Genomic DNA, 27,443 nt, shown 5'->3' with positions numbered 1-27,443 from the left:
TCAAAGTACAGGCTTACAGATGAAGGCAATATACCTTAACTGGCTGAAATATCAAGAGGGTTTTTTTGTTCTGAGAAATTCAAAATATGCATTGTTTAAGCCATCAGGAGATTCTGTTTAACAGCTGGCAAGCTCATTATCATGCATTCCACACATCCCCTACCAACGTGTCTTTGAACTTAAAAGACTGACAGCTCTTTCGTGTTCTTCTGGCCTGGAATATTTCCAAAATCTTTTCACGAACATCGCTGGAATTGTCATTCGGATTGAGTGGGTAGACAAATGGTGAAGTTGTGTGGAAGACTTCATCAGATCATAAGACATCGGAGCAGAATTAGGCCGTTCGGCCCATCGATTCTGCTCCGGCATTCGATCATGGCAGATCTATTCTTCCCTCTCAATCCGATTCTCCTGCCTTTCCCTCGTAGTCTTTGGGACTCTTACTGATCAAGAATCCATCAAGTGTATGAAGGAACTGCAGATGCTGGTTTAAACCGAAGATAGACACAAAATGCAGGAGTAACGTAGACTGCCAGTCTGAAGGGTCACAACCCGAAACGTCACCAATTCCTTCTCTCCAGCGATGCTGCCTGTCCCGCTGAGTTACTCCAGCATTTTGTGTCTATCGTCAAGAATCACTCAATATCCACTTTAAAAATACCCAATGCCTTGGCCTCCACCGCCATCTGTGACTATGAATTCTACAGATTCACCATCCTCTGATTAAAGAGATTCCTCCTAATCTCCATTTTAAAGGTCCATCCTTCTATTCTGAGGATTTGCCATCTGATCCCAAAGCCTATTCATTTGGAACACTTGGAGGACAGTATTTTTTGTTAACTGTGTCACTATTTCTACTTTAGATGTTGCCTGAACATTGAGTTACTGCAGCATTTTATGTTTTATTAACTATTTTTACTATTAGGACTTTTCTATTTTGACATGACATATCACAGTCAAGAGTGAACCTGGGCCATTCAAACACAATCTTCAAACAATAGACAATAGACATTAGGTGCAGGAGTAGGGCATTCGGCCCTTCGTGGCAGCACCTCCATTCAATGTGATCATGGCTGATCATCCACAATCAGCACCCCGTTCCTGCCTTCTCCCCATATCCCCTATCTCCGCTATCTTTAAGAGCCCTATCTAGCTCTCTCTTGAAAGTATCCAGAGAACCGGCCTCCACCACCCTCTGAGGCAGAGAATTCGCCAGACTCACAACTCTCTGGGTGAAAAATTGTTTCCTCGTCTCCGTTCTAAATGGCTTACACCTTATTCTTAAACTGTGGCCCCTGGTTCTTGACTCCCTTTCTACTTTGACATGACATATCGCAGTCAAGAGTAAACCTGGGCCATTCAAATACAATTTTCAAAGAATAGACAATAGACAATAGACGCCAGAAATCCAGGTTCGATCCTGACCTCAGGTGCTGTGTCTGTGTGGAGTTTGCGCGGATATGCAGGTTGATTGGCCTCTGTAAATATCGAATGTGTAGGGGGTGGATGCAAAAGTAGGATAACATAGAACTAGTGTGAAGGGGTGATCGATGGCCGGCGTGGACTTTGTGGCTGTTAGGCCTCTTTCTATGCTGTGTCTCTAAACTATGTTTTGGTGTTTGAGTTCGTAAAGTCAAACTAGAAACAAAATCTTCTCTTCCAAGAGACACAGGCAAATGTATTGAAAGAAAGTCCAAATCAAATTAACAGAACATCACCGGGTGAAAGGGTTAGACCCATGCATTCAAAATATTACAAGAATTTCAAAGATAAAATCAAGAATATTTATAACTAGTTTGGATAGTAGGTAAATGTAATGTTTTTAAAGTACAATTAATGATTCTGGAGGCTAAGGGGCATCAGATCAAATGAATGCCAAACGTCTTAGCCATCTTATAACATGTTCTTAATGTTTTGATTATGATTACTTCTGAAAAAGAATTATAATATAAATTGTTATTTTATGCCAGTTACATTTTTGATTCATAGTTTCTGGTATTAGTGTAAACATCTATGTGCAGTAGTCTTCGTGAATATAGTTGACTAAATACGAATCAATCAGCATTAACAAATTTAGACATGTTTATTGGAGCTAGTCACAATAATTTTTCGTCCATGACTGACCACTTATTTGAAAGTGTAATGCTATAGACACTTATTAAATAGTATGGGTGTCAGGGGTTATGGGGAGAAGGCAGGAGAATGGGGTTAGGAGGAAGAGATAGATCAGCCACGATTGAATGGCACATAGAAACATAGAAAATAGGTGCAGGAGGCCATCCGGCCCTTTGAGCCAGCACCGCCATTCATTTTGATCATGGCTGATTGTCCCCAACCAATAACCCGTGCCTGCCTTCTCCCCATATCCCTTGATTCCACCAGCCTCTATTAAAATACAAGGCACAGTGGGCTTGATGGGGCGAATGACCTAGTTCTGCTCCTAACACTTATGAACTTATAAATACAAAACTCAAATATAGATATGAATATGTCAACAAAGGGGAAGAAGATGTGCCGTTATAGGTCTAAAGATTAACCAGTAACGCCAATCATTAAGTGTGCTGAAATTATTTTATCCGATAGGAATTAAATTAATTGCATTCTTTATCACATCTTCCAATATAATTTCAAAACTATAGACACAAATGAAAGAAGAAACTACTTATAATTTTCCCTTAGTCATAAATATTTGGTGCCATGTTTCCCGAGAGAAAGTACAGTGACCATTGGGGAAACAAAATTAACTGGTGGAACAAGCGTCTATATCAGTTGTCTCCAAATTCTTGAAAAAGGATCTGCATGCTATTACAAGTCATGGTTTAGGATTCATTTAAAAAGTCAAACTATTCTCGTTACATTAATGTTTTATTATTATTAATGTTTAGTATTTTCCGAGTCATTCGTAACTGTCACTGTATGTCATATTGTCACGTGTGGGCGGAGCACCAAGGCAAATTCCTTGTATGTGAATACTTGGCCAATAAACTTACTTACTTACTTACACTTAGGGTAAAAATAAAGACACTAACGTTTTCAGTCACTTCTCTTCTCTTCTTTGTCTGAATCATTTCTGTTTCCACCTTCTCTGCAAGCTCCAGTTTTCGTCTGTTTTTCCTAAACGCAGATAAGCTGAACTCTAAAAGGGATTGAAAAAAAACCGCTTTGTATTAAAAAAACAAAATAACATAATCAAAGCTGGAAATACTCAGAAGATCAGACACTGGGACCACTCATATCACTTAATCAGATTTATCATACCTTAATTGTCTTTTTCAGCAATTTGAAACATGTTATCTGCAGCGTTTAATATTTCCAATGAAAGGTCCAGTAATGTTAACACTTTCTGTCTCCACTATTTGTAGTAAACATATGCATAAATGATTAAATATGCTAATAACTTGCTCCTAAAAAAATCAATGGCTGCTAAATGGAATTAATGTTTTGTGTACATTTTTGTGGTAACAAAGGCAAGTGTGACCCTATGACTATGAGTGTATACTCCCTGTAACTCAGAACTGCGATATAATGGTGCCCACAGATTTGGAACATTAATAATTCATCAGTACTCCATATAATACAAAGCCAAATTACCACGGATGTTATATGGCCTTGGAGCGCTGGAGGCTCAGTGGTGATCTTGTAGAGGTGTATAAAATCATGATGGGTATAAATAGGGTGTATGCACATAGTCTTTTAATCAGGATAATCAAGAACCAGAGGTCAAGTTCAAGTGAGTTTATTGTCATGTGTCCCTGTATAGGACAATAACCATATAACATATAACCATATAACAATTACAGCACGGAAACAGGCCATCTCGGCCCTACAAGTCCATGCCGAATAAATTTTTTTCCCCTTAGTCCCACCTGCCTGCACTCGACCATAACCCTCCATTCCCTTCTCATCCATATGCCTATCCAATTTATTTTTAAATTATACCAATGAACCTGCCTCCACCACTTACAACTGGGAGCTCATTCCACACCGCCACCACTCTCTGCGTAAAGAAGTTCCCCCTCATGTTACCCCTAAACTTCTGTCCCTTAATTCTGAAGTCATGTCCTCTTGTTTGAATCTTCCCTATTCTCAAAGGGAAAAGCTTGTCCACATCAACTCTGTCTATCCCTCTCATCATTTTAAAGACCTCTATCAGGTCCCCCCTTAACCTTCTGCGCTCCAGAGATAAAGACCTAACTTATTCAACCTATCTCTGTAACTTAGTTGTTGAAACCCAGGCAACATTCTAGTAAAATGAAATGAAATTCTTGCTTTGCTTAAGCACACGGAAAATAGTAGGCATTTACTACAAAACAGATAAATGTGTCCATATACCATGATATAAATATATACACACATGAATAAATAAACTGGCAAAGTGCAAACAACAGAAAGTGGTTATTAATAATCAGAGTTTTGTCCGAGCCAGGTTTAATAGCCTGATGGCTGTGGGGAAGTAGCTATTCCTGAACCTGGTTGTTGCAGTCTTCAGGCTCCTGTACCTTCTACCTGAAGGTAGCAGGGAGATGAGTGTGTGGCCAGGATGGTGTGGGTCTTTGATGATACTGCCAGCGTTTTTGAGGCAGCGACTGCGATAAATCCCCTCGATGGAAGGGAGGTCAGAGCCGATGATGGACTGGGCAGTGTTTACTACTTTTTGTAGTCTTTTCCTCTCCAGGGCGCTCAAATTGCCGAACCAAGCCACGATGCAACCGGTCAGCATGCTCTCGACTGTGCACCTGTAGAAGTTAGAGAGAGTCTTCCTTGACAATCCGACTCTCCATAATCTTCTCAGGAAGTAGAGGCGCTGATGAGCTTTTTTGATAATTGCGTTAGTGTTCTCGGACCAGGAAAGATCTTCAGAGATGTGCATGCCCAGGAATTTGAAGTTCTTGACCCTAGGTCATAGGTTAAGGTGAGAAGGCAAGATTTAATAGGAATCTAAGGAGCCGCTTTATAAGAGGGAAGTGGGGATATGGAACGAGCTGCTGAGGAGGTAGTTGAAGCAGGTACTATAACATAATTTAAAAGACATTTAGGCAGGAACATGGAAAGGAAAGGTTATGGGCTGAACATTTTGGAAATCTTGCTGTCAACTGCACCATGCAAAAACGAGAGCAAATATAAATACATGTTTTTCCTTTCTTGAATGTGAAACATTTTATATTTCTGGAAACACAGTTCTGGTCATCTGCTCCAGATTCAGGGACAGTTCCTTCCCAGCTGTTATCAGGCAACTGAATCATCCTACCACAACCAGAGAGCAGTGCTGAACTACTATCTACCTCTTTGGTGACCCTCGGACTATCCTCGATCGGACTTTGCTGACTTTACCTTGCACTAAACGTTATTCCCTTATCATGTATCTATGCACTTTAAAAGGCTTGATTGTAATCATGCATTGCTTTTCTGCTGACCAGATAGCACGCAACACCAGACTGATTCCTGGGATGTCAAGACTTTCATATGAAGAAAGACTGGATAGACTCGGCTTGTATTCGCTAGAATTTAGAAGATTGAGGGGGAATCTTATAGAAACGTACAAAATTCTTAAGAGGTTGGACAGGCTAGATGCAGGAAGATTGTTCCCGATGTTGGGGAAGCCCAGAACAAGGGGTCACAGTTTAAGGACAAGGGGGAATTCCTTTAGGACCGAGATGGGGAAAACATTTTTCACACAGAGAGTGGTGAATCTCTGGAATTCTCTGCCACAGAAGGTAGTTGAGGCCAGTTCATTGGCTATATTTAAGCGGGAGTTAGATGTGGCCCTTGTGGCTAAAGGGATCAGGGGGTATGGGGAGAAGGCAGGTACAGGATACTGAGTTGATTGATCAGCCACGATCATGTTGAATGGCGGTGCAGGCTCGAAGGGCCGAATGGCCTACTCCTGGACCTATTTTCTATGTTTTCACTGTACCTCAACACACGTGACAAAAAGTAAACTGTAACTGCAGAAGAATGAAGAAGCTGAAAACGTCTTACTTGTTGTCATGATGTCAGGAGGACATGGTACAATTCCATGATCCACAGCCCATTTATGAGCCCCTTCTCCAACTAAAAAACTAAAGCAAAAGAGAAATTCATTGATTGTTCAAGAAAAAACAGTAGTAAAGAAATATCTAATGCAAATTGAACGCACAGCACATAATATGATATGAGATGACAGGAAAGATATCGCCCTTCCCCTTTGCAAGCAGATAACAATCGATGTTCACTTCTACAGCACCAGAAATATGTGAAGTGTCTCAAAATATTTTAAAGGGTGCACCTCAAATCATGGAAAATGCAAATATGAGCAAGTTGATAAGGGTTCTAAAATTATTCTTAGATAGAAATACGAGGGAGAAAGGATAATCTAAGGAAGGAGGTGGACAAAAAGGCTGGAGAAACTCAGCGGGTGTGGCAGCATCTATGGAGCGAAGGAAATAGGCAACGTAGATGCTGCCGCAGCCGCTGAATTTCTCCAGCATTTATGTCTACCTTCGATTTTCCAGCATCTGAAGTTCCTTCTTAAACATCTAAGGAAGGAGTTCCTGCAGACAGTAAATGCAAGGGACAGAGGAGTAATCTCATCGTGGGGGGGAAGTGGAGGTGGAGGTGGAGGTAAAAATAGAAATTGATTTGGGATTAGGGAGTTTACACTGCCGAATTACAGAAATGTAACTTCAGCCCACTTGTCTATGCTCCACCCAATGAGCCTTAGCAAAGTTATTCCCTCATGGAAAGTATCCATGCATTAAGGATTAACAAAATAAATATTATACATTACTATACATACTAGTAGTGGGCCCCCCTCGGTCATGACTGACCATGGGTGATGCATCCTGGTCGGATGCAAGCCTGGGCGATGTCATATGGAGGACAGGCTGCTGCCCATGCATCACGTCCCCCCCTCTCCACGTCGCTGATCGATCCAAAGGAACAACAGGGACGTTACAGTTTGGCACCAGCGCCATCGCAGGAGCTGCCAGAGCGAGGTTGTAGACAACGACGAACTGCCTTAGGGGCTCCGACTCCGGATTTTCTTGAGGTTTTCTCCTGGAGCCTTTTCCATGACTGGATATGGCCACAAGGCAGTGGAGGTTTTAAATCGGAGTTTTCCCTCTCCTAGATGGACTGCCTTCCCAGGTTGACGAGCCCCATCTTCACAGGGCAGTATGTACATACTATATATGTACTATACATACATTTAGCTAGATTCAAGTATTTGACACCATAGCTCATTATTGACTGTAGTTCTTAAGGTCTGAAGAAGGGTTTCAGCCCGAAACGTTGCCTATTTCCTTAGCTCCATAGATGCTGCTGCACCCGCTGAGTTTCTCCAACATTTTTGTCTACAATTGATAGACGTAGTTTACAAGATTGAAGTCTTACTAAATAAACTAGAATGCTGCACTATAAAAATAAAAATGTGTTAGCATGTCTTTCTCAGAAATCTGATCAAAATGAAAATAGACAATAGGTGCAGGAGTAGGCCATTCAGCCCTTCGAGCCTGCACCGCCATTCAATGTGATCATGGCTGATCATCCCCAATCAGTACCCCGTTCCTGCCTTTTCCCCATATCCCCAAGACTCCACTATCTTCAAGAGCCCTATTGAAAGTATCTAGAGAACCGGCCTCCACCGCCCTCTGAGGCAGAGAATTCCACAGACTCACAACACTGTGAGAAAAAATGTTTCCTCGTCTCCGTTCTAAATGGCTTACTCCTTATTCTTAAACTGTGGCCCCTGGTTCTGGACTTCCCCAACATCGGGAACATGTTTCCAGCCTCTAGAGTGTCTAAACCCGTAACAATCTTATATGTTTCAATAAGATATCCTCTCATCCTTCTAAACTCCAGAGTGTCCAAGCCCAGCCGCTCCATTCTCTCCGCATATGACAGTCCCGCCATCCCGGGAATGAACAGGCATTCCTTTCTCATCTTTGACAAGGAATTAACAAAGTCGTGAAAATTGTTTTTTGATGGAATAAAGACGTCGGTTTAAGAACAGTTAAGAATGGGAAAAGATTTGGAAAGGCAGAAATCTTCAGGGTGGACGTACTAGGAATTATACAGTTTTCTGCACAGATGCAATTACATTTGGCAACATCTGGTGTCATTGAAACATTTTTTTAAAGATTGGCTCGCTTTACATTCACAAAGAAACCATTAAAGCACTAAAAGGTAATTCTACACTCCACAACTCTGCTACATTGGTTGAGAATGAAAGTCCAAAAAATAAATTAAGCTCGTTTCATGTCCTGAGATGATTGCTTTCAAGGAATCTTTGCAAATGCTTAAGTTTAATGTTGCTATTGTTAAATGTTGAAGACATAATATTTAGAACATTTTAATACTAGCTCCTCTTATAATATTTCTAAAATGTTAATGTTATTTAATCGGCTTTTATTCTTTCCCTTATTAATTTAATTCCCATATTAATTTAATTCCCTTATTAATTTAATTCCCTTATTAAATTATAGTTTGAAAGAGCTCTTAAAGATAGAGGAGTCAGGGGATATGGGGAGAAGGCAGGAACGGGGTACTGATTGTGGATGATCAGCCATGATCACAGTGAATGGCGGTGTTGGCTCAAAGGGCCGAACTACCTACTATCTATTGTCTATTAATTAGTTAATTCCCTTAATTAATTAAAGTTAATTGGCAGCAGGTTGCTAAAACACTTCAAAATATTTGCATCTCCATTGTCCCTCTTGATTGATACCTCTCCTCACCTTCAGTACATTTTTAGTGTTGCAAGTAAGTGTGTACACTCGAGCCACGAGATGCTTACTCTCCAGATTTATCGGGCAGAGATCTCAATAACACACGGGACTAGAAATATTATTGTTGAGAGAGAGAAATTCTTATTGGCATGAAGTGGACCCACACCATTTCAGCTGGATCGCGGTGGAAGGAAATTTCATTTGCACTTGTCCCAAGAACAATTTTGATTGCAAAATTAACCACCTTAGGGTGCAATTTGATCAGGGTATTACAAAGGAGCTTCACAGCTGTAAACTAAAGGGCCTGTCCCACTTGGGCGTCATTTACGTGACATCATTAACGCATAGGATTATGCAACATCATTACGCGCGGCGCCCCAGGATTTTGGGATTCACGAAATCCTCGCACGCCACCTGCGTGATGTGCAAATGACCCCCAAGTGGGACAGGCCCTTTAAACACATCCACTATCTTATACTGTAGTTGGACTGGAATGGGTAGGATTAAAAATGTCTTAAAAATGTTTTTGTCTGGAAATAACATGTAGTTATTCACAAATACTGCAAAACTGGCAAGAGCGATTTCAAAAGAAATAGAGATGAGAGTTTTACTGCAACACTCGTGTAAAAGCATAAAACAGCATGAATCACTGTGCAAAAAAAATTCTTATTCCACTCATAAAAACACATTCTGCTTTCAAGAAGCGATCATGCATTGAATACCTATGACACAATAAATGTGTGAAATAAATAATGTGAAAACATTACCAAGGAGGAATTCTGCCAGCAGAGAGCTTCCCCTTCTGTGCTTCACTTAATAGTTTATTTGCAACTAAGATCGGATTCTTGATCCCTAGAAGTAAAAGTGGATATTTTTAATGCACTTGACCTCACAATAATTTGAACCACATTATTTTGTAAAATACCTTAGCCAAAGTCCATTTTTCACTCTGCTACATAAATACATAATTGTCTGTAAAGTTCTCTGGAACAGACTTATGGTACCTTTTACGACTCTGGCATGTCTTCCTTCATGTGGTACGCTTTTCAACTTCCCTTAAAAATGTATCAATGGATTGAGAATTAACTTCAGAATCCACTCATTCTGTTACTTGAAGGACTTTGGCTGATTGAAGTATTTTCAAAAGAAATCTTTGGATTTATTCTCACTTTGTTCCTGCGGATATTTTAAAGCTTTAAAGCAGGTTTTTTTCCCCCCTCACGTTGTAAATAGAAATAGACAATGCACAATATTACAAGAAGCAGCATGGACCTGAATATAGAAGATAGCCACAAAAAGCTGGAGTAACTCAAGCGGGACAGGCAGCATTCACTGGAGGTACTCTGCAGCCTGTCCCGCTGAGTTACTCCAGCATTTTGTGTCTATCTCCGGTGTAAACCAACATCTGCAGTTCCATCCTACACATTGGACCTGCATATAGATATACCTACATGCACTACATGAAATGTGATTGGGCTGAGGTTAAATTCTTTCAAAAACACTCATTCAAAAACACAATGGTCATCTCCACTTTTTGTTTCGAGATACAGCGAGGAAGCAGGCCCTTCTGCCCACTGCGTCCGCATCGACCTGCAATCCCCTGCACATTAACACCATCCTACACACACACACACACTAGGGACAATTTTACATTTATAACAAGCCAATTACCTACAAACCTGTACGTCTTTGGATGTGTGGGCGGAAACCGAAGATCTCTGTGAAAACCCACGCAGGTCACGGGGAGAAGGTACAAGCTCTGTACGACAAACACCCGTAGTCAGGATCGAACCCGGGTGTCTGGCACTGTAAGGTAGCAACTCTACCGCTGCGCCACCTTGCTGCCCTTTGCCCTTCCATTCCTTTAATTTCTTCCATTCCCTTAACTTCTGTTAATGGTGCTCCTTCCATTTTTGCATTCCCTTTCATGTTCCACCTTAAACCATACTTCCTTGACCTGGCTTTTGATAATCAAAGCTAATATTTTCTCGTGTGGCCGAGCATTATATTATTTCCCTTTGATTAGTGAACCACTTAGGGATCCTTTAGCAACATTAGAAACATAATGGAGGTTGTTATTGACAGCAGGTTTACTTCACAAGCCAGATGAACATTGCCTTTTTGAACTTGTCAATCTCAAGGTGAAGTTGTCAGGCAGCTTTCATGCTAATAGACACAAAATGCTGGAGTAACTTAGCGGGATAGGCAGCATGGGCCAAAGGGCCTGTTTCCGCCTTGTATCTCTAGACTAAACTGGGACAAGATGACGGAGGGTGTTTGAGGATGAGAATGAGTGAGGGCAGCAAGCAGGGTAAATGGTGAATGGGATGGGATACGTGTTCGAAGTTTTTAAATTTATTCAGTTTACAGAGACTAAGACGAAGGCAAAGTTCGGGATGAATTGTAACAATTGAAAATCATAACTATATGGTTGGTTGTTTCACGAGCAGGGATGAATCTGCAGTTCTTTCCTATAAATCAGATTATAACAATGAAATGGAAATGTAGTAGTGATAGCAGGTTTTTGTAAAGACAAATAATTGCCAACATGAAGTAATAGTCTGAAGACAGATCTTGACACGTATCCATATTCACTAAGGCGCTGTTTGAACAGCTGAGCTACTCTAGCACTTAATGAATTTTGCTTGAATGTTTAGTTTAGTTTAGAAATACAGCACAGAAACGGGCTCTTCAATCCACTGAGTCTGCACCGACCAGCGATCTTGCACATTAGCACTAGCCCACACACACCAGGGACAATTTACTCACACCAAGCCAATTAACCTACATACCTGTACGTCTCTGGAGTGTGTGAGGAAACCGAAGACCACGCGGTCACGGGGAGAACGTAAAACTCCCAGCAGACAGCACCCGCAGTGGGGTCAAGGAAAGAGCCTTCACCTCGCGGCCCTGTTTCCACCAATCTTTCCATCCCCACGCACAAGAAATGACAAGACAGACACCATTGTATGCAGATGCCGAGAGGTGCGTTCAGCTCTGGCTGAACAACTTCTAATCTTGTGTGTGGACTCGATAAGAAGAAGCACCCGTAGTTGGAATCGAACCCGGGTCTCCAGCGCAGCAAGGGCTGTAAGGCTGCAACTCTACCACTGCGCCAACATCGCCGCCCATAAACATGGAGTTTATTTAGTTGTTACAGGTGCACAACCTTTTATCCGGTGTTCCGGAAACCGAAAACCTCCGAAAACCGGCCATTTTTTCCAGGATGTCATCGGCACACCAAAGCTCGCGTTTGGCGCCAAACTGGACCCGAAACAACCCACGGTCAACCCAGGTCTGTACTACTGTAACGGCTGCCTCCTCCCCGGAGACCGGGGAGACACTTAAACATCTGTAAATCATTGCTTAAATGTTAGTCAGTTAGTTTGGAGGGCTTTTATGTGAAGGGGGGGTTGAAGGGGTAAACTTTAATTCTTAGTCCCCTACCTCGTCGGAGAGACGGGGAGCGGTCAATGCCTTACCGGGTCGCCGTGCAGTAAGCTCCGCAGCGCTGTGGCCGCCAACTCCCAGCTGGGGCTGCGGGCGGCGCCGGTTGTAGCTCCGACCCCGGCAACTCTACCCATGGCTGCGAGGCGCTCCAAATCCAGCGCAGCCCGCGGCCGGACGCCCCCCACCCCAGCTCCACGATGTTGGGAGTCGGCGGCGTCGCAGCGCTGGGATACCAGTGGGGAGCGGGCAATGCCTTACCGGGTCGCCGTGCGGTAAGCTCCAGGGCGAGGAGGCCGTCTTCTCCCAACATTCGCGGAGCTGGGGCCGCGGGCGGCGCTAGATTTGGAGCGCCTCGCAGCCAGGGGTATAGTTGCCGGGGTCGGAGCTACAACCGGCGCCGCCCGCGGCCGGAAGGAGCCCCCAGCTCCGCGATGTTGGGAGTCGCCGACCAGGTAGGGGACTAAGAATTAAAGTTTCCCCCTTCACCCACCCACCCCACCACCACCACCACATAAAATCCCTCCAAACTAACTGACTAACATTTATGCAATGATTTACAATGATTCCCCGGTCTCCGGGGAGGAGGCAGCTGCTCCAGACTTTTCAAGCCGCCCGCGCTACCTACCTAATCTACGCTAAAAATCTTCCATTCGGAAATCCGAAAATGTCCGAAATCCGACAAGTGTCTGGTCCCAAGGCTTTCGGATAAAAGGTTGTGCACCTGTATTTAACTACTTGTTATTAATTGAGGATCTTTTTTCCACTCGAATGAAATAATGAACATTTGGATCCAGTCAGTTCCTCTGCTTTGTACAGGATTTAATCATAGGACATGTCCTTTAAGTAAATGAACCATAACCGGGAAAAAATACGCCAACGCCATTTATTAATTGGGCAATAAAACTGCAGCTTGACAAGACAGTAAATAATGGCAGTCAGAAAGATTGAAAGATGTTGTGTGCAAATGGGAAAGTTGGGTTACAAGAAAATAATGTACTACCTTGCTTGGAAGCAGTTTCAAATGGTCAGCTGAATTGTCAAAATATTATTACAATTAAATTATTTAAGTAAGTAAGTTTGTTGGCCAAGTATTCACATACAAGGAATTTACCTTGGTGCTCTGCCCACAAGTAACCATTTTTTAAATTGTTTAATGATATTCATGCATTAGTTCAAAGATTTAATGGCATAGATAACAAATTATTTTACTTCCAGCAATGTTCAAATTCAACCATTTTATGAAGTTAAAATGTGATTCTTTCTTGATTAGTACAAGTGTCAAAGAGGTTACGCGGATAAGGCAGGGGAATGGGGTCAGGAGGGAGAGATAGATCAGCCATGATTGAATGGCAGAGTAGACTTGATGGGCCGAATGGCCTAATTCTACTGCTATTACTTATGACTTTATAACCTCCTTTACTCCTTAGACATTATAAAATGAGATTTGAAATAGGGTCTTGATCAGTTGCGCAATGCTATATAAAAAAAATCAAATGTAAATTATTCTTCCTGGTTACCCAGCCTAACAAAAAACAAATTAAAAACAAACACATGGTTACCAGCTGTGATGAACTATTTTCCTAACATTGACAACAATGATCAGCATGATTAAACCATGACTTTGCCATCTGATATGTGGTCATCTTCACTTGTGGTAAAACAAAACATGAGATTGTTGGCAGCTACAAACTCTGGACCAGTACAAATACAAAGAGGATCTGAGTAAGTTCCATCCAAACAAGTTGAATGCTATTTTTGTTGTGTGCTATTTTAAGAAGTTAGTCAGAGTGATTGGAAAGTTCAAACGGCAACTAGCTTTCTTTGAAATGTTTTATGATGGAAATTAATGCCACATTCGGGAGATTAAGAAAACGAAAGATCGTTTCTTTTTCGGTTGAAATGAAACTGTCGCAGTCAGAAAGTCGTAGAGTGGAAACAGGCCCTTCGGCCCAACTTGCCCACACCGACCAACATGTCCCATCTACACTAGTCCCGCCTGCCTGTGTTAGACATTGGACAATAGACAATAAGTGCAGGAGTAGGCCATTCGGCCCTTCGAGCCAGCACCATCATTCTTGGTTCTCTTGGTCCTCCAAAATATTCTAAATGGAATTTAAACTGGAGGTGGTGGAGGGAAGACTTAATCCAGAAAGGGTTATTGGGAAGAAAGTGCTACCTTAAATTTAGTTGCATCGGGTTGGGTAACTATAGTAGGGTGGAGATTATTCCATGCTTTAATTGTGCGGGGGAAAAAAGAACCATTCAATGTGATCATAGCTGATCATCCCCAATCAGTACCCCGTTCCTGCCATCTCCCCATATTCCCTGAGTCCGCTATTTTTAAGAGCCCTATCTAGCTCTCTCTTGAAAGCATCCAGAGAACCGGCCTCCACCGCCCTCTGAGGCAGGGAATTCCACAGACACCACTCTCTGTGAGAAAAAGTGTTTCCTCATCTCCGTTCTAAATGGCTTACTCCTTATTCTTAAACTGTGGCCCCTGGTTCTGGACTCCCTCAACATCGGGAACATGTTTCCTGCCTCTAGCGTGTCCAAACCCTTAACAATCTTATATGTTTCAATAAGATCCCCTCTCATCCTTCTAAACTCCAGAGCGTACAAGCCCAGCTGCTCCACGTGGCCCTTAACAATCTTATATGGGCGTTTGGCCCATATCCCTCTCAACCTGTCCTATCCATGTACCTGTCTAATTGTTTCTTAAACGTTGCGATCGTACCTCCCTCAACCACCTCCTCTGGCAGCTCATTCCATACACCCACCACCCTTTGTGTTGAAAAATATACCTCTCAGATTTCTATTAAATCCATCGGCCAAATATATCTGAGTGATCTTCCCTTTGGTTCCTCGCTGCCCAACAATCCTGGATATGTTCATGAAAGAATCACTAATGAAGATTAAACATCCCCATGAAAAAATAACAAGTAGACATCCAATTTCTGATGCCCAAATCTCCATTTGCACAGAATCTTCAGCATGTTAGGCATTTCAATCTGCTTCACTGAGTCATGGTTGAATGTAAATGTGGAGATGGGGAACGAAAACCGAAAATCTAGTAAAACGGATACTCAGTAAACTGAACCATTCTATATACAACTGGTCCTGAGCTACTATCTACCTCTTTAGGGACCCTAGGACTATCTTTAATCGGACTCCACCTTGCACTAAACGCTATTCTCTTTGTCATGCACCTGTACACTGTGGACGGCTCGATTTTAATCAGGTTTAGTCTTTCCGCTGTCTGGTTGACACGCAACAATAGCTTTTCACTGTACCTCGGTACACGAGACAATAAACTAAACTGATCTTCAAGGAAATTCTTGAAGGGACTGTGCAAGTTGGAGTGGAAGAGGGTTTAGAAAAGGCCATTCAAGTGGTGAGAACTCATTTATTCGTTTTTCTTTCGACAAATGGAGCCCAAAGTGGCGCAGGAGCAAGACGATTCTTTGCGTGCTGGTCCTAGAATTGGATTTGCTATTACACCTGTATGATATCTGTACACTGAGGACGGCTTGATTGTAATCACGTATAGTCTCTGTCTGAATAGCACGCATCTTTTCACTGCAGCTCGTTCACTTAACAATAAATCATAGATACATGGAAAATAGGTGCAGGAGTAGGCCATTCGGCTCTTTGAGCCTGCACCGCCATTCAATATGATCACGGCTGATCATCCAACTCAGTATCCCTTACCTGCCTTCTCTCCATACCCCCTGATCCCTTTAGCCACAAGGGTCACATCTAACTCCCTCTTAAATATAGCCAATGAACTGGCCTCAACTACCTTCTGTGGCAGAGAGTTCCAGAGATTCACCACTCTCTGTGCGAAAATAAACAGAGCTAAATGGTGCCAGACCAGCTGAGCAGTACCAATATTTTTCTGTTTTTGTTTCAGATCTCTAGCGTGTGACATTTTACATTTTTATTAGAAGGATACTGGGGGTGAGCACGCAGAGAAATCGGAGAGGTTTAGATGAGTTATGCTTACAGCACGAGTCAGGAGGATATTTGGGAGAAGTGTTCAAAACCACAAATAGTTTTGATAAAATAAGGAGTAAGTGTTTCCAGCGTTAGGATGGCCTAGAGAGCAGAGGGAAAAAGCTAAGATGGCACGGAAAAGAACCAGAGGCAACATGAGTTATGTTGTAGATAGACACAAAATGCTGGAGTAACTCAGCGGGTCAGGCAGCATCTCTGGAGAAAAGGCTGAGGAAAGGTTCCGACCTGAAACGTCACCTACTCCTTTTGGCACTTTGGTCTTCATCAGTCAGACCATTGAGTATAGAAGTTGGGAGGTCATGTTGCAATTGTATAAGATTTAATAGGAATCCGAGGGGTAACTTTTTCACACAGAGGGCAGTGGGTGTATGGAACGAGCTGCCAGAGGAGGTAGTTGAGGCTGGGGCTATCCCATCGTTTAAGAAACAGTTAGACAGGTACATGGATAGAACAGGTTTGGAGGATTATGGACCAAGCGCAGGCAAATGGGACAAGGGTAGCTGGGACATTGTTGGCCGGTGTAGGTGAGTTGGGCCAAGGGGCCTGTTCCCACACAGTATCACTCTATGACCCGCTGAGTTACACCAGCATTTTGTGTCTATCTTTGGTGTAAACCAGCATCTGTAGTACCTTCCCACACACACATGAGCTAAACTGTGTCGTGATCAGATTGTACGGTCTAAATTGGTTATTTAAACAGAACTACATTAATAGGTGAAAGGAAAACATTTATTTAGCTGTGGAAGAGCAGGTGAGTGACACCAATTGTACAATTTTACCAGACGTTGGTACAAATGGCTTCCTTTCATCTTGTATTGATTGATTAAAAGATAGAACATGAAAAACAGGCCCTTCGGCCCACCGAGACCCCGTCAACCACCGATCATCTGTTCACACTACTTCTATGTTATCCAACTCTGTCATCCACTCCCTACACACAAGGGGAAATTTATAGACAATAGACAATAGGTGCGGGAGGCCATTGGACCCTTCGAGCCAGCACCGCCATTCACTGCGATCATGGATAATCATCCACAATCTATAATCGGCAATTTACGATCGGTTACAATTAACCGACAAACCCACACATCTTTGGGACGTGGGTGGGAACTGGAGTGCCCATGGGGACAGAGGAAGAACGCACAAACTCCACACAGCTAGCGCCTGAGCACAGGACACCAGCTCCACCAGCTGCACACCTGTGCCACCTAAACATACCGATATTCTATTATTCTATGAAATTTAAAATACTGAATCTTAAAAACATATGATATAAAATATCTGGATGTTAATGACAGAATTAAATTAGGTTAAAAATCACCCCTTTTCAGCATTCAAAGGAACTCTTTTATGATAGAAATTGCATCACTTTCACTTTTATTCTATGTGGTTAATTTTTCAAAGTAAAAGTGTACGTACCCCTGAGTGCTCCTACAGCTCCAAAATTCAAGGACTTTCCATCCATTGTACTGGCATCACATTCTATATCGCCTGAGAGATTTAGATTGGAACCCATTCCTGCATTGGTGAAAGGAGAGTCCTAGAAATGGAAAGCTGATTGTAATTACACAAATAAATGAGGAAATAAACTCGCATTAAAAAAAATTATTCGCGTCGGTCGGCTGGACTAGGAACGCGCCTGAAGGCTTGTCGGTCAGCTAGTCAGGGAACTCGCCAGAAAACTCATCGGAGTCCGCCTGAGGGTCCGCGGTCAGTGGGACCTCACCCACGGGGCGAGTGGGGAGCTGGAGATGTCGGGCATGAAGAGCAAGGACCAAGAGGGTGATCCGGAGTAATGTCTCCAGCGCCCTCAGGTAGGACCCTGGGACACACACACACACAAAGATGGCTGGGCAAGGAGAGAGAGACGTTGGCACGCGGGAACTGCTCCAGTACATTGAGCGAGTGGGCCGACCGGACTTTGAACGTTGAATAATGGCGCTAAAAAATGGCGGCGTCCATATGTGTAATATACTGAAGGCAAAATGAATTTCACTGTACACTTACATATATGAAGAATAAAGCACTATTGACTATTGAGGTTTATAGAAGCTAAATTCAATCGATCTGAAATAATATTTCAGGAGTCACATATAGTATATTCTTCCCAAACTATTATTCCTGAAATTCTTCATACAAGAAAAGAAGCAGAAACAGGTTGTCAATGTTCTGCCATTCAAAAAGATTATTAATTATCTGACATTTGACTCCACTTTCCTGGACTGTTACCATACTCTCTGTTTTGGTCTCATAATCCTTGATTTCCCAAGTCCAAGTTATTGAGTTAGTTTTGTGAAGTACAGTGAAAAGCTTTTGGTTGTGTGATGTCCAGTCAGCGGAAAGACCATACATGATTACAAGCGAGCCATCTACAGTGTACAGATACAGGATAAACGGAATAACGTATAAGGCAAGACAAAGTCCAGTAAAGTCTGATTAAACATAGTCTGATGGTCTCCAATGAGGTACACGATAGCTCAGGATGGCTCTCTAGTTGATCACCCCAAAATTAGTGGTACAGTGGACATGTGAAGAAGATTGTCTAAGGCTGCAACATATAGAGATCAACTGGGAAAGTGGACAATGTGATGGCAGATATAATTTAACAGGTTAATTGTGGACAAACACGGTGAATGGCAGGCCGCTGGGGAGTGTTATTAAACAGATATACCTTGGTGTACAACCACATAGTCCACTGAATATGGGAACATGGTGGTGAGGAAAGCTTACAGGTTAGCTTGCTTTCGTCAATCAAGCTATAAGCGTTGAGATGTTCTGTTCAATTGTACAAAATGGTAGTTAGGCCACACTTGGAGTATTATGTGCAGTTCTGGTCGCCACTCTGTGGGAAGGACATGAAAGAGCGATATACATTTATGAGAAACCTAGGCTGGGTGGATAGCCAGTATCTATTTCCCATGGTATTGGTGTCTAATACTAATGGGCAGAAGGTTAAGATGAGAGGAAAGCGGTTTTAAGGGGATCTGAGGGGTAAATTGTTCATCTATCATCCTGTTGTCCACTTTCCCAGTTGCTAGGGCACCATGGTGGCTCAGCGGTAGAGCTACTTCCTTACAGCACCAGGGACCCTTGTTCGATCCTGACTACAGGTGCTGTTTGTATGTACGTTCTCCCCGTGACCTGCGTGGGTTTTCTCTGGGATCTCCGGTTTCCTTCCACGTCCCAAAGATCTACAGGGTTGTGCGTTAATTGGCTCGGTATAATTGGAAATTGTCCCTAAATTAGGATAGCATGTACAGCGAGTTGGTCACACCGCAGGTAATAGGTAAGAGGACAGAAAGGGAACGGGTGGCCAATAGCCAGCAAAGCAGTAGGCAGGTAGTGCAGGAGTCACCTGCGGTCATCTCCCTCCTAAACAGGTATACCATTTTGGATACTGTTGAGGGAGATGGCTCATCAGGGGAATGCAGCAGCAGCCAAGTTCATGGCACCATGGGTGGCTCTGCGGCACATGAGGGGGGGAAAAGAGTGGAAGTGAAATAGTAATAGGGGATTCAATTGTCAGGGGAATAGATAGACGTTTCTGCGGCCGCAAACAAGACTCCAGGATGGTATGTTGTCTCCCTGGTGCAAGGGTCAGGGATGTCACTGAACGGCTGCAGAACATTCTGGAGGGGGAGGGTGAACAGCCAGTTGTCGTGGTGCATATTGGCACCAACGATATAGGTAAAAAAAGGGATGAGGTCTTACAAGATGAATTTATGGAGCTAGGAGATAAACTTAAGAGTAGGACCTCAAAGGTAATAATCTCTGGATTACTACCAGTACCACGGGCCAGTCAGAGCAGAAATAGGAGGATATTGCAGATGAATACGTGGCTTGAAAAATGGTGCAAGGGGGAGGGATTCAAATTTTTAGGGCATTGGAACCAGTTCTGGGGGAGGTGGGACCAGTACAAACAGGACGGTCTGCACCTGGACTGGAATGGAACCAGTCCTTGGGGGAGTGTTTGCTAGTGCTGTCGGGGAGGATTTAAACTAATGTGGCAGGGGGATGGGTACAAGAGCAGAGAGGCAGGGGGGTGTAAAATGAGGGTAGAAGCAATAGGTAGCAAGGTAAAAAGTAAAAGTGGCAGGCAGACAAAACCAGGGCAAAAATCAAAAAGGGCCACTTTTCAACATAATTGTATAAGGGGTAAGAGCGTTGTAAAAACAAGCCTGAAGGCTTTGTGTCTCAATGCAAGGAGTATTCGTAATAAGGTGGATGAGTTGAACGTGCAGATAGCCATTAATGACTATGATATAGTTGGGATCACGGAGACATGGCTCCAGGGTGACCAAGGCTGGGAGCTGAACATCCAGGAGTATTCAATATTCAGGAGAGATAGAGAGAAAGAAAAAGGAGGTGGGGTAGCGTTGCTGGTTAGAGAGGAGATTAACGCAATGGAAAGGAAGGACATTAGTTTGGAGGATGTGGAATCAGTATGGGTAGAGCTGCGAAACACTAAGGGGCAGAAAACGCTGGTGGGTGTTGTGTACAGGCCACCTAACAGTAGTAGTGGTTGGAGATGGTATCAAACAGGAAATTAGAAATGCGTGCGACAAAGGCAAAACAGTTATAATGGGTGACTTCAATCTACATATAGATTGGGTGAATCAAATTGGCAGGGGTACTGAGGAAGAGGATTTCTTGGAATGTATGCGGGATAGTTATCTAAATCAACATGTAGAGGAACCAACGAGAGAGCAGGCTATTTTAGACTGGGTATTGAGTAATGAGGAAGGGTTAGTTAGCAGTCTTGTTGTACGTGCCCCCTTGGGCAAGAGTGACCATAATATGGTTGAGTTCTTCATTAGGATGGAGAGTGACATTGTTAATTCAGAAACAATGGTTCTGAACTTAAAGAAAGGTAACTTTGAGGGTATGAGACGTGAATTGGCCAAGATTGACTGGCAATTAATTCTAAAAGGGTTGACGGTGGATATGCAATGGAAGACATTTAAAGATTGCATGGATGAACTACAACAATTGTTCATCCCAGTTTGGCAAAAGAATAAATCAGGGACGGTAGTGCATCCGTGGATAACAAGGGAAATCAGGGATAGTATCAAAGCGAAGGATGATGCGTACAAATTAGCCAGAAAAAGCAGCATACCAGAGGACTGGGAGAAATTCAGAGACCAGCAGAGGAGGACAAGGGGCTTAATTAGAAAAGGAAAAATAGATTATGAAAGAAAACTGGCAGGGAACATAAAAACTGACTGCAAAAGTTTTTATAGATATGTGAAAAGAAAGAGATTAGTTAAAACAAATGTAGGCCCCTTGCAGTCAGAAACAGGTGAGTTGATCATGGGGAACAAGGATATGGCGGACAAATTGAATAACTACTTTGGTTCCATCTTCACTAAGGAAGACATAAATAATCTGCTGGAAATAGCAGGGGACCGCGGGTCAAAGGAGTTGGAGGAATTGAGTGAAATCCAGGTTAGTCGGGAAGTGGTGCTGGGTAAATTGAATGGATTAAAGGCCGATAAATCCCCAGGGCCAGATAGGCTGCATCCCAGAGTACTTAAGGAAGTAGCTCCAGAATTAGTGGATGCATTAGTAATAATCTTTCAAAACTCTTTAGATTCTGGAGTAGTTCTTGAGGATTGGCGGGTAGCAAACGTAACCCCACTTTTTAAGAAGGGAGGGAGAGAGAAAACGGGGAATTACAGACCAGTTAGTCTAACATCGGTAGTGGGGAAACTGCTAGAGTCAGTTATTAAAGATGGGATAGCAGCACATTTGGAAAGTGGTGAAATCATTGGACAAAGTCAGCATGGATTTACAAAAGGCAAATCATGTCTGACGAATCTTATAGAATTTTTCGAGGATGTAACTAGTAGCGTGGATAGGGGAGAACCAGTGGATGTGGTGTATCTGGACTTCCAGAAGGCTTTCGACAAGGTCCCACATAAGAGATTAGTATACAAACTTAAAGCACACGGCATTGGGGGGTTCAGTATTGATGTGGATAGAGAACTGGCTGGCAAACAGGAAGCAAAGAGTAGGAGTAAACGGGTCCTTTTCACAATGATGGGCAGTGACTAGTGGGGTACCGTAAGGCTCAGTGCTGGGATCCCAGCTATTTACAATATATATTAATGATCTGGATGAGGGAATTGAAGGCAATATCTCCAAGTTTGCGGATGACACTAAGCTGGGGGGCAGTGTTAGCTGTGAGGAGGATGCTAGGAGACTGCAAGGTGACTTGGATAGGCTGGGTAAGTGGGCAAATGTTTGGCAGATGCAGTATGTGAGGTTATCCATTTTGGTGGCAAAAACAGGAAAGCAGACTATTATCTAAATGGTGGCCGACTAGGAAAAGGGGAGATGCAGCGAGACCTGGGTGTCATGGTACACCAGTCATTGAAAGTAGGCATGCAGGTGCAGCAGGCAGTGAAGAAAGCGAATGGTATGTTAGCTTTCATAGCAAAAGGATTTGAGTATAGGAGCAGGGAGGTTCTACTGCAGTTGTACAGGGTCTTGGTGAAACCACACCTGGAGTATTGCGTACAGTTTTGGTCTCCAAATCTGAGGAAGGACATTGTTGCCATAGAGGGAGTGCAGAGAAGGTTCACCAGACTGGGATGTCAGGACTGTCTTATGAAGAAAGATTGGATAGACTTGGTTTATACTCTCTAGAATTTAGGAGATTGAGAGGGGATCTTATAGAAACTTACAAAATTCTTCAGGGGTTGGACAGGCTAGATGCAGGAAGATTGTTCCCGATGTTGGGAAGGGGTCACAGCTTAAGGATAAGGGGGAAATCCTTTAAAACCGAGATGAGAAAAACTTTTTTCACACAGAGAGTGGTGAATCTCTGGAACTCTCTGCCACAGAGGGTAGTTGAGGCCAGTTCATTGGCTATATTTAAGAGGGAGTTAGATGTGGCCCTTGTGGCTAAAGGGATCAGAGGGTATGGAGAGAAGGCAGGTACGGGATACTGAGTTGGATGATCAGCCATGATCATATTGAATGGCGGTGCAGGCTCGATGGGCCGAATGGCCTACTCCTGCACCTAATTTCTATGTTTCTATTAGTGTGCGGGGATCGCTGGTCGGCACGGACTCATTGGGCCGACGGGCCCGAGCGCGCTCTGTATCTCGAAACTAAACTAATCTGGAACGAGCTGATGGAGGTGGTGTGGAGGAGACATGAAACGGTGACATTTAAAAAGTATCTGGACAGATAAATGAGCAGGGCATGGAGGGATGTGGAATTAATGCAGGTCTAGTGGGATAAATATAGATATAGACTAGTTGGTCTGATATAGACACTGTGGCCTGAAGGGGCCTGTTTCTATGCCATACGACATTGGACCTATTTTCTATATTAATCAGAGCAATTACTACATTTTATTATTGGTTGGAAAAGGACGACAAAGGCCTAAGAATTGAATAACTCAATTCCATTGAGGCAAGGCTAAACAGAAACAGATTCTCCAAAAACAAAACAAAACTGGGATGAAGTCATTCTCACATACTTCATTCAGCCAACTGCCCCATGCTAACTACATATGACCAGGTATCTGCAATACCTGTCAACCAATACCAGATTCAGTATCTAAAGGGCATGTCCCACTTGGGCGACTGACGCCTGTAAAACCGTCCAGTTGCATAACATACACGCTGACATATGCGGTCATGCGGGTGATGACTGGTTATGGTTGAGGCTGTAAAATATTCTTCCTTCAATGCATGGATTTTAAACATTCATATATTAAATTTAATACAATGAAATCAATTGTGCAAATGAAAAGATGTCCGAGTCGTTCAGTTTTATTTATCGATGTATTGGTCCGCTTCCAGATCCATCTCTATAACTTTTAACAGGGATGGATTCAGTGAGTGTAGACTGAACCCCCCTCTCCCTTCCTCCCGCCCCCGTCCCTCCTTCTCCACTCTCCCCTCTACTCCCCTCCCCTCGCACTCTTCTTCCCTTCCCCCCTCTTCCTCCCTCTTCCTCCCTTCTCCCTGCTCCACTCCTCTCCCCCTTATCCACTAGGGCCCCGTTTCCATGCTGTATCTCTAATGTCTCAGCAATGTAACACAGGGGTGCAGTGTTGCAACGTTTGTCATGTTCATTAACCACACAGATATTAGGCAAGGAGGGAGAGTTAGTAAGCTTGCAGATGACACAAATTTGGTGGTGTTATTGACAGCGGGGAGGACAATCTTAAGACTACAGAATGATACTGTTCAGCAGATAAATGAGGTAGGGCAGTGGCAGGCAGAATTTAATCTCGGTAAGTGCGAGGTGACGGATTTTGAGAGGGTCATACAAATAGCCAAAAGAGGAATTTCCTTTCATATTATAAAAAACCACTAATGGAACAATGGCTCCTTTCTTCCATGTTTTAATCCTTTTGATAATTTAACTTGTGGGCCAGCATGAAAGGGCCAGATATAAAAAGTTTAAAAGTGGAAGTTTGGACTCTGATCAATCTCCTCTCCTGTTCAAGAGAAAAAGAATATTGATAAGCTAAAGATATGAACTATGAAATAAGTTTTCTGCTCATCTCCTCACCTCTAGTTCAATAAGGGCTGCAGCCACTACATCCACTGCAAGAGCACCAGTTTGCAGTTTCTCTATTGCCTGAAATGCAAAAGTTTCTATTTTAAAACATATTCACTTTAGTTTAGTTTATTGTCATGTGTACTGAGGTGAAAAGCTTTCAATTTCATTTCAATGTTATAGCTAAGTTTTCAGCATTTTGCAAAAATGTTTAATTTACGCTGCGCTGGAGGGTCTGTTGCCAGGACTAGATCGTATAGAAGTATATATAATCATGAGAGGAATAGATCGGGTTGATGCACAGAGTCTCTTGCCCAGTGCAGGGGTATTAAGGACCAGAGGACATAGGTTCAAGGTGAAGGGGAAAAGATTTAATAGGAATCTGAGGGGTAACTTTTTCACACAAGTGGGTGTATGGAACGAGCTGCCAGAGGTGGTAGTTGAGGCTGGGACTATCCCAACGTTTAAGAAACAATTAGACAGGTACATGGATAGGACAGGTTTGGAGGGATATGGACCAAACGCAGGCAGGTGGGGCTAGTGTAGCTGGGTCATGTTGGCTGGTGTGGGCAAGTTGGGCCGAAGGGCCTGTTTCCACGCTGTATCACTCTATGACAGTAAAAAAGATCGAAAAACAAGAGCAAAAAAAGATCAACCAGTTTAAATTGCTGCAGAAGGCCGTGGAGGCCAAGCCAATGGATATTTTTAAGGCAGAGATAGATAGATTCTTGATTAGTACAGGTGTCAGGGGTTATGGGGAGAAGGCGGGAGAATGGGGTTGAGAGGGATAGACAGCTCAGCCATGATTGGTTGGCAGAGTAGACTTGATGGGCTGAATGGACTAATTCTGCTCCTATCATTTATGAACTTGCAATTATAAACCCACAAATAGCAAATAGCCCTACCTTTTGGCAAGCCTTCTTGCAAACTTGTTTATACTCCTTGGCCTTCGATTCAGAATGATAACCTGCTCCTGAAATAATCAAATTTTAACAAATTAATTAATACCTAACAAATTATCCGTCTGTACACGAGAATAAAAGCAATTTGGTGAGAGGCATCCTGCCTTGATACATAGTTATGTCATTGTATCAGGTTTGAAACCTATGAGTTTAAAATATGCCATACAAACACAAGGAATAACATTCTCTATTATTGTGTGGCTTAAGTAGAGATCCCACGTATTACATCATCAGCTCCCCAGCAATAGACAATAGACAATAGGTGCAGGAGTAGGCCATTTGGCCCTTTCGAGCCAGCACCACCATTCAATATGATCATGGCTGATCATCCCCAATCAGTACCCCGTTCCTGCCTTCTCCCCATATCCCCTGACTCCGCTATTTTTAAGAGCCCCATTTAGCTCTCTCTTGAAAACATCCAGAGAACCTGCCTCCACCGCCCTCTGAAGCAGAGAATTCCACAGACTCACCACTCTCTGTGAGGAAAAAGTGTTTCCTCATCTCCGTTCTAAATGGCCTACTCCTTATTCTTAAACTGAGGCCCCTGGTTCTAAACTCCCCCAACATCGGGAACGAGTAGTCTGGTAACTTTTCAATTACGGGTTGGTGTTGTCAAAGAATCAAACTGCATGCCCACCATTCTTCTTCTTCTTGCGTATGGCGTGCACAGCCTAAAGTTGTAGGACAACTTGTTCTCTTTGATCTTATTTGATTGTGCACGCCAGGTTGATTGCATTCGTTGAAACAGGGCGGTCCACGTGAAGGTTGCAATCTCCCATCCCAATGCTCACCATTAAATAGGAGCTAGTGCAGAGCTAGCAGATCAAAATTAGGAAGGCACAAAGTGCTGGAGTTATGGCCCTGTCCCACGGTACGAATTCATTCCAAGAGCTCTCCCGAGTTAAAAAAAAAATCACACTCGTGGTAAGCCCGGAGAATGAACATAGCGGGTACGCCGGAGCTCGGGGACGTCTCTTAGCTGCTCGTAATGCTAACTGCAGGTTCTCGGGAAGACTCGCTAACGATAGGTAAGCTTGGGAAGACTCGTGAAGATTTTTCAACCGACGAGCGGCCATTACCGTAAATCTCCGAGTTCGAATCAGGGCAAACTTGGGAGAGCTCTTGGAATGAACTCGTACCGTGGGACAGGGGTTGAACTCAACGGGTCGGGCAGCATCTCTGGAGAACATGGACAGGTGATGTTTCAGGTTGGGACTCATCTTCAGACCCAAAACGTCACCTATCCATGTTCTCTAGAGATGCTGCATGACTCGCAGAGTCACTCCAACACTTTGTGTCTTCTTTTGTAAAACAAAATCTGCAATTCCTTGAATAACTCTAACTGTGGAAAGTAACATAAATTAAATTCCAATTCAGCTATTTCATGCAGTGAAATAACTTATTAAGAATAACAATTATACATCACTCTTTATGTAAATAAATACACAATATATTTTCTGATTAGTTACCCAAACCTAATCCCATTGCTTGTCAATTTGAAACTGACAGACTGTGCCCCAAAGAGGTAACAGTGTCTGATTACTGCTGTTGTTATCCACCTACACTTGCCAGGCTTTACCAACCACGGCCTTTAATCTTTTCCAGTTTTCTCCCCACCAACTCCATGAGTCTGATGAAAGGTCCCGAGCCAAAATATCGTCGACCATTCCCCCTCCTCCAACCATCCCCCACCCCTCCAGATGAAACCTGACCCTCTGTGTTCCTTCAGACCTTTGTTATTTTTTGCTCAAAATTTCAACATCTGCAGTTTCTTGCGTGTTGTCACTGAAGA

At 43.1% G+C, this 27,443-nt stretch overlaps 1 protein-coding gene across 7 annotated transcripts in view; it reads right to left on the bottom strand.

Moving 5' to 3' along the window:
* Positions 1-26,456, bottom strand: part of tasp1 (taspase, threonine aspartase, 1) — a 95,615-nt gene extending 69,159 nt beyond the window's left edge. For 2 of the 7 annotated variants that reach the window (XR_008723814.1, XM_055638909.1), the window contains exons 1-6: positions 25,595-26,442; positions 24,702-24,770; positions 17,589-17,709; positions 9,473-9,557; positions 5,980-6,059; positions 3,003-3,136 (exon numbers count right to left, since the gene is read on the bottom strand). Coding sequence is in view for 6 of the 7 variants with exons in the window: in XM_055638909.1 (XP_055494884.1) it covers positions 3,003-3,136; positions 5,980-6,059; positions 9,473-9,557; positions 17,589-17,685 (396 nt within the window). In the remaining variant the exon portion in view is untranslated. Of the gene's footprint in view, positions 1-3,002; positions 3,137-5,979; positions 6,060-9,472; positions 9,558-17,588; positions 17,710-24,701; positions 24,771-25,594 lie in introns of all 7 variants that reach the window. The other 5 variants (XM_055638913.1, XM_055638910.1, XM_055638911.1 and 2 more) reach the window with 5 other exon arrangements.
* Between the last annotated feature and the right edge of the window lie 987 nt (positions 26,457-27,443).

The sequence above is a fragment of the Leucoraja erinacea genome, chromosome 8 (assembly GCF_028641065.1).
Source record: "Leucoraja erinacea ecotype New England chromosome 8, Leri_hhj_1, whole genome shotgun sequence".
In the NCBI taxonomy this organism is placed as follows: Eukaryota; Metazoa; Chordata; class Chondrichthyes; order Rajiformes; family Rajidae; genus Leucoraja; species Leucoraja erinaceus.
The sequence above is the reverse complement of the archived record's forward strand: the minus strand, read 5'-3'. Positions and strand labels throughout refer to the sequence as shown.